The sequence below is a fragment of the Schistocerca gregaria genome, chromosome 5, assembly GCF_023897955.1.
Source record: "Schistocerca gregaria isolate iqSchGreg1 chromosome 5, iqSchGreg1.2, whole genome shotgun sequence".
NCBI classification, from domain to species: Eukaryota; Metazoa; Arthropoda; class Insecta; order Orthoptera; family Acrididae; genus Schistocerca; species Schistocerca gregaria.
In genome coordinates, this window is record NC_064924.1 from 461,155,690 (window position 1) to 461,168,432 (window position 12,743).

General features: G+C 37.2%; 1 protein-coding gene across 1 annotated transcript in view; it reads left to right on the plus strand.

Annotated features, from left to right (window-relative positions):
• LOC126273169 (deoxynucleoside kinase-like) overlaps positions 1-12,743 on the plus strand; it is a 96,368-nt gene that overhangs the window by 49,736 nt on the left and 33,889 nt on the right. The window contains exons 3-4 of the mRNA XM_049976648.1: positions 4,651-4,769; positions 4,857-5,011. Of these exons, the coding sequence (XP_049832605.1) occupies positions 4,651-4,769; positions 4,857-5,011 (274 nt within the window). The remainder of the gene's footprint in view (positions 1-4,650; positions 4,770-4,856; positions 5,012-12,743) is intronic.

Below are 12,743 nucleotides of genomic sequence, written 5' to 3' on the forward strand. Positions count from 1 at the left end.
ACTGTTCATCAGACACAACCAAGTGATAGTGATTAAGTGCAAAAGACCATGAGGCACAGAAGCCTCACCTATTTAAACCAAATATACTTTGTCTCCATTATAAATAGGTGGCAGGAAGAGAACCCCTTACCAAGAAATGTAGTTGCCATTATGAAGCAGCTTGCTTGCATGCAGGAGCTATACAGCCTCCTCAAAGTGCCTAGTAGGTTTGTACAAACTACGGCTCAATTATGGCAACACAGATTAGCAATAATTTGCAATAATTCATTTAGAGAAAATATACATTAACAGGGTGTACACGACCCGGGACAACCAGGAGATTCGGGAAAAACCCAGGAATTTTTTCATCTGGGAGAAAACTGGGAAAAACCCGGGAATTTTTTAGAATTCCAGGGATCTTCCATTATTTTTGCTATCAGTTAAATTTTTGTAATTTTCACTGGTAAGAAGCGATACTCCAACAAAGAATATATCCTGTGTGAGAATGTATGATGAATTTCTTAAATCACTGAGCGTTTGACTCTCATTTAAAAATTGACTCTTTGATGACGAGCCATTTAGATGAATTTCGAGCCCAGAAGATCTGACATTTATATCGTTATTAAAAATTTTACTGGCACGTTTCTGTGCTATATCTTAAACTGTAATACACGCATAAAAGACGTGAAAGCTTAGCTTCCCTTCCAGCGTATTAATCTTATAGACCAATATTATATGTGAAAGCTTTGCGTTTCGTGTAGCAACACTATGTATATTAATTTAAACCATTAACTTTTTTTATTTGTGTGTTCGCGCTACTTAACAGTAATGTTGCTATTGGCTGACTACATCACATGTCTTGGCTGACTATATCATGTGTCCTAAGCACTGAATACCCACTGTCATTGGCTGGCGAGATCATGTGACATGAGCTATGACTGGATTACAAAAGCACATCGCAAACTCGATTTCAGTGCTTCGGAAAGTAACATGCAGTGTTTGGTGGAAATCAAATTTATACTTTCATAATGAAAATACGCAGCGCACATGTTGCTGCACATCAAAGATCTTTCCAAAATGCGTTTTTTTTCCCCCTGTGTTTAGTCTTCTAAAGCGCCGGCAAATTCTATGCCCGTCTATAAAACCATAATCATTCAAAGGACTGATAAGTTATACAGTTCAGAGAGAATATCCTGTCAGTTAACAGAGAAAAAGTATGTTTTCACCCAGGAGAAAGTGTATTTTTAACTGGGAAATCCAAGAGAAACCCAGGAATTTTTTTCCTTGTCCGCATATACACCCTGATTAAGTGCCTTGAGTGTGAAGATGATCTGTGGCAATGATTTTGAAAGTTCACATGCACTGAGCTATCTGTGAACATTGGCTCCATGATGTCCACTTGGGCTCTTTGGGGTGGCAACTGTAGACATTGTCCTGATGCAGTCTTGGGGTATTGTTGATAGTAACTGACTAAATGAAGTGGTGCATCTGCTTATATCATCATCACCATTTGGCAGGTGATTGTTCTCTTGGTAACTACCTGCTTGACATTAGGCAGAAGCATAATATAGCCTAAGCATGTTTACAACTTCTTACAAAATTATGTCAAAATGTTCATAACTGAAAGTATGTAATTTCTCTTAAAACATATTGAAGTGGCCACCTGCTCACAGTGGTCGCTTGCTGACCTTACAAAACCAACATACTTATTACACTAACTATTGATGAAAACATTATTTGGTGCCATCATGCACAACTTTTAAAATAAGCAAATACAAGTAAATATTTCTATACTCACAACTGTGGCATTTTAAAACAGAGCACAATTCCCTCCTTGTTTATGTGTTGCTCTTGGTTTTTATGCTGCGCACACTAAATTTGAATCACAGCCGACTTAACTGGAGGCACAATCTAATTGCACAGAAATATCTTACATATCTAAACACAAATTCGTTTAGGAAAGTGGTAAAGGTTTAGGATAACACATGTTGACATCAGTAAATGTGTGACTGATGAGTATGTTTCATTCTGTTCAATTTAATTAATTGACTTTAATCGAATTATTGATACTCTGGATCCAGTTAAGTGCCAGACAAACCATGTCAATATGTATTCACTGTACAGTTCATCTTCTGTTTGATATAATGTTTATGATTGTGGCAGTTTTGATTCACTAGTTGTGTAATTTTAAGTGTTTTTACTGTCATTACTTTGTGACAATTTTGATTTACCAGTAGTGTAAATTAAAGTGTTTTTGCTACCATTGCATATAAAACTTGAAGTTAATTAAACATTAGCATTTTCACAGCATCATGCTATGCTACACTAAACTCATGATACACCCTTTAGTATCCTCATTTATTACATAGGTCCATTGGATTCAATTTTGTATTTTCATACGTAATTTTGGTGAGAAATATTTCAAAGCTGGAAAGTGACACTGGCCAGTTGAGCATGCGTTCATAGCTGGCTCAAGTATCAATATCTTTTCACATATTTTCGGCTGTTACCTATGCTAGACCACCTTTGTACTCAACACCCTGCTGTGATCAAGCTTCTTAAAATCTACCCTGCCAAAGCATTAGCCTCTCAGGCCAAGCCAGGAGCCAGCTAGGCTTGTAAACTTACATACTTCACACCTCCACAGCTGACCGTTTATCACTACTCTCCAGCAGTTTCCATACTTGTCCATTATGAAAGTAATTTTTTATCTAGGAAGATTGCTGTGTGGTAACAGTTGAATGAAAAATTTTATTATATGACTTCTTGTAATTTTATTTACTAAAGAATGACTGACATGATAATGAAATGTCATTTATGCAAGAAGCTTGTGTATATGATATACACACATCATTGAGCTAGCTAAATATTATACAGGGTGTCTCACTCAAACCTCCCTATTTTCAAAGACTCAGGAAACAAAAATCACAGTAGATATGACAGTGAAAAACACACCACATTGTATAGCATCTCAAATTATTTATTTATTTTTCATCAATACACCTCTACATGTGAACCATTTGTAGCATGAAGAATGTCGAATCTATATTCAATTTCTTGCCAATTTCTTTGTAACATTTCCTCTGTTATTGTTGCAATCACATTAGTGATATTGATGTTGCACCATAGGAATATCGTACACTTTGGTTACATACACGTGGTCCTTCACGAATCCCCACATGAAGAAATCGAGCAGCATAATGTTGGGTGAATTTGGTGGCCAGGTCTTCCGCATCCGATCCAACAACTGTGAAATTTCCTATCCAGGAACTTGCGAACAGCCATTGACCAATGCGGCGGAGCTCTATCTTGTTGAAAACTGATGTTGTGTGGCAAGTTTTGTATCTGAGGGTACACAAACTGCTCCAATATGTCCAGATACACTGTCCCATTCACTGTTTGTTCCACAAAGAAGAATGGTCCAACAGTCATGTTGTGCATTAGCTTGCACCAGACGTTTAGTTTACGGCTATCACGAACATGTTCAATGACAACGTGTGGATTTTGCGAACCCCAAATCCGAACATTATGCCTATTAACTCTTCCTGATAGATGAAAAGTTGCCTCATCTGAGAATAAACATCTTTCCAGGAAGATGGCATCCATATCAATACGCTGTAGCATATCCGGAGCAAATTGTTGTCAGTGTGGTTTGTCGTTCAGCATCAGATTTGGAGAATTTGCACTTTGTAAGCACACATACAAAGACGCTGGTGAACTACATGATGCAATGTTGATCGAGGTACATCAAGTTGCCTAGATGCTTGACAAATTGACTTACATGGGCTTCTGAGAAACGTTTGTCTGATGTACTCCACTTTCACTTCTGAAACTCCGTAATGTGCACTGCCAGAATGTTTCAGAACACTGCCTGTCGACAGAAACTTCCTATACCATTCCTTAATTGTTTTCACATCAGGTGGATCACATTCACACACATGACGATAACTTCTTTGCACAGGAATTGGCGATTTTGTTTCTGCAAACCACATTACTGCTTGCACGTGCTGCTATGGAGTCACCATTTTTACTTCATGATACCATGCTGCACTCTGCCGATGATACTTTGCACTTCTGATGCGTGAATATAAATTCTGTGCTCTATAATGTTGTGCATTTCTCATTGTCATATCTACTGTGGTTTTTCTCTCTTCAGACCTTGAAACAGGGAGTTTTGATTGGGACACCATGTATTATTAAATATTTTCAATAAAAAATGTTTCCTGTACTTGATTTAATTGTGGCTATTCTGGAGACTGAGATCAGTTTAAGTTGCATTTACTGCACAGATATAATGTGAAACAACTTTTTACTAAAATGTAGTAACATAGTTTGTTATTTTTATCCTCCTAATTAATAAAAAGTGTGAAAATGTTTTTTTATAAATAATGTGTTATAAAATATTGACTATTGTTTGTAACAGTACTATAGTAAGTAAGCGTTAGCTTCATTGTCCTGAAAACTCTGACTACTATCACTATTTCACACTTAGTTACTGTAAACATATTTATGCTAACACTGTTTCAGCTGCAGATGCACTGAAATTAAACTTTTAATCAACTGTAACTTTAACAACAACCTTTTAATGAGTGCAGTATCCAAATTTAGGGGTACTTACAAGTTTTATCAATGTTTACAGTGAATGAACAGTGTTATTTATTCATTTAACAGATATTGCTTTGTTGAGAATTTAAAAAATAATGGAAATCTGGCTGATGCTGAATATGTTGTGCTGGATGAGTGGTTCAAGTGGCTTATGTCAAGAGTAGATCTGCGCTGTGACCTTATTGGTTTGTAACATGTTTGGGAAATGTACCATGCATTTACAGAAACTATTCATTTATTTTAAATTTATTTCTTGTTGTTTATCATTGCAGTTTATCTCAGAACAGATCCAAAGGTTGTTCATGAAAGAATTGTATCTAGAGGTCGTAAAGAAGAGGCCAACATTTCATTGGAATATTTAGAGAAACTTCATCAGCTGCATGAGAAATGGCTATATGAGAGAAGTGCCTTTTCTTGTCCTGCTCCTGTAAGTATTAAACTTATGTGAGTAGAATGGGAAGTACTTGTAGATTAGGCTACAATTTATTAAAAAAATATTGAAGTACAGTATTATGTCACAAAGTAAAAGTAAATTATCTCAAAAACATATTTTGCTTAACTTTAAATGTTGGGTGGTTGGATGAATCAGGAATAATCACTTTCAGCATTCAGAGGGAATTCATACTTTGCTCATTACCCATATGTTCATTCATTCAACATTTCAAAACCCAACAGCTGTGCCTCATTGGTGTCACTGGTACCTACCAGATCACCAAAGCTAAGCAACATTGGGCCCTGCCAATACTTGGATGGGTGACTGCCTGGAGAAAAATGGGTGCTGCTGGTTTTAATGATATGCAAGTCACCAACGTGGCATCCAATTGAAAGACTTGTGATGACACACAACATTATTATTATTATTATTATTATTATTATTATTATTATTATTATTAACATCTCCAATGATCCCACTGAAAAGAACTTTTGGAAATGTGGACTGAAAACATCCAATGTGTAATCAATCTCTCAAGAACAATTGTCCTTTCTCCTGCAGTTGAGCAAACAATAACTTGAATTCTAGCAATGTTTATTTCTTTTGCGTTATTTTGATGGATATATAACAAAAGTAATGGTGAGTCACAAGAAATGAAATACAATTTTTGTGTCAGTTACAAATAAAAAACACATTGACAGTTAGATTAAATCATTACATTGCACAATATATCAGTGTGGAATCTGAGTAGAAATGAAACTTCCAAATTGTATGTATGATCACATTAAATATGTGTATATTAAGTCATCACTACCACCACCACCACCACCACCACCACCACCATCATCCATTAACCGTCTCCAGTTGTTTGGGTGAGGTATAAGATTATTTTCCATCTTTGTCTGTCCACATATACTTCTGTCTCAACCTGGCACCATTCCACTCCTTTTCCTTCAAAATCTGTGATTCATTTGAGTGATCCACCATTTTCTGGTTTACCTTTAGGTCTCTTGCCTCCAAGTTTATTTTTTAGTTATTTTTCTCACTATAATTGTCTGATCCATTCTCTCTACATATACAAATAATTTCAACCTTGATTTTCTTATATTTTTGCACAATGGTTGCGTTGGTTGTGTTTCTTGACAGATCTATTCATTTTGGCCCTTGGCTTTTCTTGTTTTTTGGAGCACTGATCTTAGGAATTCCATAGCCAGGAACTACTACTTTCTCTACTGTTGATGTTACTCACTTCAAGGACATAATGGCAATATTATGAAAGGGATAGATTACTATTCGCCATATACTGGAGATGGTGAGCCACAAGTAGTCACAACAAAAAGACTATCAAACACGTAAGCTGTCGGCTGAAAAGGCCTTCATCAGAATTAAACAAAAAACACACACACACACACACACACACACACACACACACAAATGCAACTCACACACATGTGACCACAGTCTCTGGCTACCAAGACCATACATAGATATTGCAACAATAAACCACATAACACATGACATAACATATGTCTGATACTGACTTTTTCTGGTCTTACAGGGAGTAGGTTAACCCAAAGGAGGAACTTGACTTGGTGGTAAAAGTAGCTGCTTATTTAATTCTATTCGTGCTTTCTGCAGCAGACTTTTCTTATTTAGCTACAATACTACCAAGGCACTGGAAGAGAAACTTATTTCCATCCAGATTGATGGTCACATGTAATCTTTGTCTGATGGCTGTCATCAGAATTATTTTTTTGAGCCTGATTATTAAGGCCAAACTGCTTCAGCTGGTGATTCCACATAATTAGTTTCAACTACACTTCCCACATCACCACATCATCTGCAAAGGCAATGTGTTGAATTCCTTATCAGCTTTTTGTTTCACTCTTCATTATTTATCATCAGTGACAGTGATGAAAAGTTACAACAAACTCACTGTTGCACTCCTTTGTTTATGGTAAATCATCTGAATGTAGCTCTAGCAGTGGTTGTACAACATTACTCATTTGTTGATAAGAGTCTGATACATTCCTCTTTGCCAGACATTCCTGTAATTTGTTTATTTGCAAACTATCATAGACATCTTTCTTAAAACTAGGAAGCTAAAGATGGTATATCGTCCTTTCTCTCAGCATATTTCAATTATTATTACAATAACAGGATTCTTTAAAAAAAAAAAAAAAAAAAAAAAAAACTCTAAAACCATACTGCTCTCCCTCAAGCTATGGTTCAACAGTGGTTCTTAAATAGCATTCAGTAATTTTCTCTTTCAACTAAGTCCACGAGACAGGAGTGTGGTTCCTCTATTGTTGCCACATTTCTGCCTGCTTCCTTTCTTGAAGATGAACATTAAGACATCTTTTGTGCAGTTTACTGGAATTTTTCCTTTTTTCCAAACAGTATTTATAACTTTGTACAGCCAGTGGAGCTCATGAATTCCAGCAGCTTTGATGACGTCTGTACTCACTTCATATTTGTCTGGTGTATTGTATTGTATTGTATTTTTTATTGGTCCTGTTGTCTACATAGTAGCGTATGCATAAGACATTAGACAAGTCGATTTATAAATATACAGCTGAAAGTCATTTCTAGGCTTGTGTGTTAAAGGGTACAATAATACACTTTACACATAAGTATTTCTATAACACATTTCATAAATTTAAATATTCTTCAATGGAGTAAAAGCAGTGATGCTGTAAATATGTCTTTAGAGATTTTCCAAATGTATTGACCTCAGTGATAGCTTTTATGTTTTCAGTAAGTTTGTTATAAAGCTTAACTCCCATGTGAAAAGTACCTTTTTGATACAATGCTGTGCTGATTTGAGTCCTATGTAAGTTTCTGTTTTGTCTGGTAAAGCGATCATGTATATCACAGTTTTTTTGCAGTCTGCAGTTCTTGCCTAACATTTAATTTAAAGAACAAATGGGTTTCCATAATGTATGCACATGGTAATGGAGGAATGCCAGATTTCTTAAACAGAGGTTTACAAGAGTCTCTAGGCTTGCACCCAAACAAGATTCTAATGGCCCTTTTTTGTAGTTTAAAAGTGCTATTAGCTGTTTTAGAGTTTCCACAGAAGGTGACCCCATATCTAAGACGAGAATGAAAGTATGCATGACATGCATTCAATACTGTTTTCTCACTACAGTATGATTTTAAAGAACAAAGAAGGTAACATGTTTTGCTCAGTTCTACATTGAGATATTCAATATGCTTATTCCATCTGATGTTACTCTGCGGCCCACGTCCTAAGAATTTGGTTTCAGTATAGGAACATTGTGGAATTTTAGAGCAGTGGTTTTCTTACTGTGTATTACAAGCTGATTACTCTGTGCCCAGCTGCTAAGTTGTTTCGTGACTGTGTTTACTGTCTGCTGTAACTGTTCATCGTCATCTCCTTTTAGTAGAATCATGATGTCATCTGCAAATATGATTGTTTTGTGTGCATCAACATTTAAGCTTAGATCATTTATGTACAGAAGAAACAGAAGGGGTCCCGTTACTGACCCTTGGGGTACACCACATTTAATTTGTTTATAGTCACATAAGTGATTAGATACAGTTTTTAGTTCAATATTTGTGTGCTTGAGACACACTGCCTGCTTATGATTAGTCAGGAAGGAAATGATCCAATTGCTGGACAGACCTCGAATACCATATCTTTCAAGCTTTGATAGCAGAATTTTATGGTCCACCATGTCAAAAACTTTTGACAAGTCAATAAATAGTCCTATTGTTTCCTGTTTTTTGTCCATCAGGTTTAGGGTGGAACTGATGCACTCATAGACAGCAGTTGTCGTTGACCTCTTATTTTTGAATCCATGTTGTTCATTACATAGGATGCTGTTTTTATTTATAAATTTCATAAATTTCTCATACATAACTTTTTCCAGTACTTTAGAGATGCAGGAAGAAATTGTGATGGGTCTATAGTTATTTACATTGTCTTTATCCCCTTTTTTACATGCAGGAATAACTTTTGATGTTTTCAACACATCGGGGAAATTGCCTGCATGAAGTGAGGAGTCACATGAGTGTGTGAGTACTTCAGTTAGGTTTGACGTACTCTTCTTTAACACTGTTGCAGGTGTACCATCAACACCTGCCGATTTGTAATATTTTAGTTCTTTTATTGCTTTATCTACTTCATCTTGTGAAACAGAACTGATGTACATTGATCCTCTACATGCACTTACTTTATATTCATTTGCCTGGGTGCTCTTAAAGTTTGATTGTAATATATTATCAGCAACACCTGTGAAAAAGTTGGCTACTTCTAAGGGGTTTGTTACTTTTTTTATTTTTATGTGATAGTGTTATATTTTTGCAAGATTGTCTGTATTCTCCACATTCTTTTTTTTATAACACTCCACATAGCCTTTGATTTATTAGCTGAATTATAAATGATTTCATCAATATACATTATTTTTGCTGCTTTTATTACTTTTCTTAGTATTTTGGAGTATTTTTATAGGAATTTTTTAAATGACATATTTCATGAAGTAGTCTTTTCATCTGGCATGAAACTCTTATTCCCTTTGTGATCCAGCTGATTGTTCTAGAGTTCCCCTGTATGGTTAATGTTTTCAGTGGGAATGCATGTTCAAAGAAATGTGTTAATGTATCAATGAAAGTGTTGTATTTTTCATTTATACCGTTCATTTTGTACACTCCTGGCCATTTTTCTTTCTGTAATAAGTTGTTGAAGTAGAGTACATCATGCTGATTATAACTTCTATATGCTGTTCTGAAAGACATATTGTTAATAATACTGCCTTTTACTTTTATGCTTAATATTTGAGCAAGATGGTCACTAATACTTGCATTGAAAATTTTTATTGAGGTGTTGTGTAAACTCTTCTTGACTAGAAACTAATCAAGAGCTGTTTGGCAAGTTTCTGTTACTTGGGTAGCTGCTTTTACTTCAGCCTTTAAATTGTAGGACATTGCAAGTTTCAAAAAAGTCTCCCTATTTTCAATATTCGTGAGGAAATCAGATAACAGATTTCTTAAACAGGGGTTTGCCTTTCTTCATGCTCTTAAGGGTATTTTCAACTTCAGACCAGGTAAGTGGCATATCACGTCCCTGAGTTTCAGATTTTCCTGGTTCTTTCTCTGTTAGATCCATCGATTTTCGTATACCCTCACACTTCGATACGATGCTTCAGCAGTTTATTGTTGTTTCTACAGTCTCCTTCCAGTTTCTCACAAAATTTTGTCCAGTATTATTATTTTTTCAGAATTAATACTTCTCTTAGCTTTCAGTGTCAGGTCTCTGTATTTTTATCTAATTCTCAAAGCTCAGCCACATTCTTTTCTGCAGCTCTCTGGTTCTCTTTAACTTGCTGTGTTCCTTTTTTATAGCACTGAGCGGTGTCATTGCCTTTGACAAAAAACCTCTAAGGAGATCGATGACTATATTTCCCCTAATTGTTGAAACACTAGTCTTGATTGCAAAGATACATTGTGGTGAATGGTACTGCAAAGACCTGCATAAAGTGAAAAAGATGATGCTACGTTGACATGATCCCCATTAATTCCTCATCAGCAAGAAACACATTTGCATGAGGACATTGGAATAAATAAGTAATTATTGTACCTGTATTGAAAGTTATCACAGAAAAGGCAGCAGTGTTACTGACAGTCTCCCTAATTCTAAATATATCCCCCTTCCTAACTCAGCAATTCACATCTTTAAGATTGTTATTCTAAATCATTTTGTACATCAATTACAGCACCTGATATGCTAAGTTTTCTTTACTGTTTTGACAATTACAAGAAGAACATGAGTTACAGTCTTATTACAAATCATCAATTCAACTGTATGCACATTATGTGATAAGTTTCTTCATAACTCCTAACAGTTGCAACAAGAAGGTAAGTTACAGTTGTCTCACATCTTTCCATTCTTATTGCCGCTACTTTTTTAAAAGTCATTATTTATGCTATATACATTCACCACTCTACAGCTGGTTCATATTCCAATGACTGATGGTGTGATTCAGCAAATAGATTGTCAGTGACACTCCAATTATTACTGCACTCTGCCTTTATTTCAGGCATCATATTACAACTTAAAAATTATGTCACTGGCATTCAACACAAATTACATGGTTGCTTATTAGAGAAGTCATCAATGGACATTGTACCATGGGAAGCAAGGAGAGGATATTGTTAGGTGGCCTGTATCCTCTTTCTACAACACAACTGCACACATGTATTAGCAGTGTTCTTTATTCACAGGAGCAGAATGCTACTTATCTTTCAGCTAGTCCAAGTGTCGAGGTACAAGCTCTCCTATGATAGTCCACGTTAGCCTCACTGCTGGTGAAGTACAAGTCCTGCTATGTACACTACTCTGGTCACTATGTACTGATTGACTCTAAGCTAGAGACTGTGACTCTGCAACTGGCTGGACCCTCTGGTCCGTGACAGCATTCTTATGTTTGCGGTCAAGATGGCATTGGTGACACTTTTCTTGCAAGGCTGTCTTTGGCCTCTCTCCTGATAGCCGGACTTTGTTCAGCACTTATTATCAATCTCCTTGCAACCTCTTTGCCTACCAGTGTGCTGGTGACAGCTTATGCCTGCACATTCGCATAGTGAGAGTGCAAACAACAACAGGGAGGAAGGCAGGATGCTGGACGTAGAGATGAACCAGGAACCATATCCCATCATTTGGCTTACTGGCCTGCGAGGCAACAAAAACATCCTCCAGAAAACTGCTCCCAGAGCAAATGTCCTGGCCTGAAGGCATGTCCTGGGATGATGATGATAGTGACAGCAACAGCAGTGGTGGGTCCAGGTCCATTGGGTCGGCGAGTTTGGATGGTGAAACTGAGGATGCAGCATCCATCTGCTCCTCCTGGGGTGCCGTGGTGGCACCAGTGGGCAGCTGCGAAGGCTGGGGAAGAAAATCAGAAGAATCATGGGGCAAATGACAGCTCGAATTTGGTTATGGTGGCGGCACTGTAAAACAATCGGGACCTGCAGTCAAATACATAAAAGAACCAATGCATTCCTGGATCAAGCCTCTTTCCCAGCACCCACAGTTGCCATAAACACTGAAAAGAACGAGCTCATGTGGCACTAAGCAATATTTGTGGACCACTGGTGGTGCCAGATGCTGTGAAGGATGTAGCAAGTGTAACAGTATCCAATGGCAGCGGCCATGCAGAAGTTCCACCGGTGATAGTCTGCCTCGTGGGTGGAAGCGATAGGAGGCAAGAAAGGGTTGCAGCACCTGTTTCCTTGTGTGGGTGGTGCAAAGCTTGGCCATCTGTTGCTTAAAAGTGCGTACAAAGTATTCTGCTTCTCCGTTGGACTGTGGATGAAACAGAGCACTTGTTAGATGATGAATGCCACTTCTTTTACAAAACTGGTCAAAATCACGTGAGGTGAACTGTGTCCAATGTCTGAAACAAGTACTTCTGGCAAACACTTGAGTTCATAGGCCCCGCAAATGGAAACTTGCTAAAAGAGTCTACCACTATGACCAAGCAAGGTGGCGCAGTGGTTAGCACACTGGACTCGCATTCGGGAGGACGATGGTTCAATCCCGTCTCCGGCCATCCTGATTTAGTTTTCCGTGATTTCCCTAAATCGTTTCAGGCAAATGCTGGGATGGTTCCTTTGAAAGGGCACGGCCAATTTCCTTCCCAATCCTTCCCTACACCGAGTTTGCGCTCCGTCTGTAATGACCTTGTTGTCGACGGGACGTTAA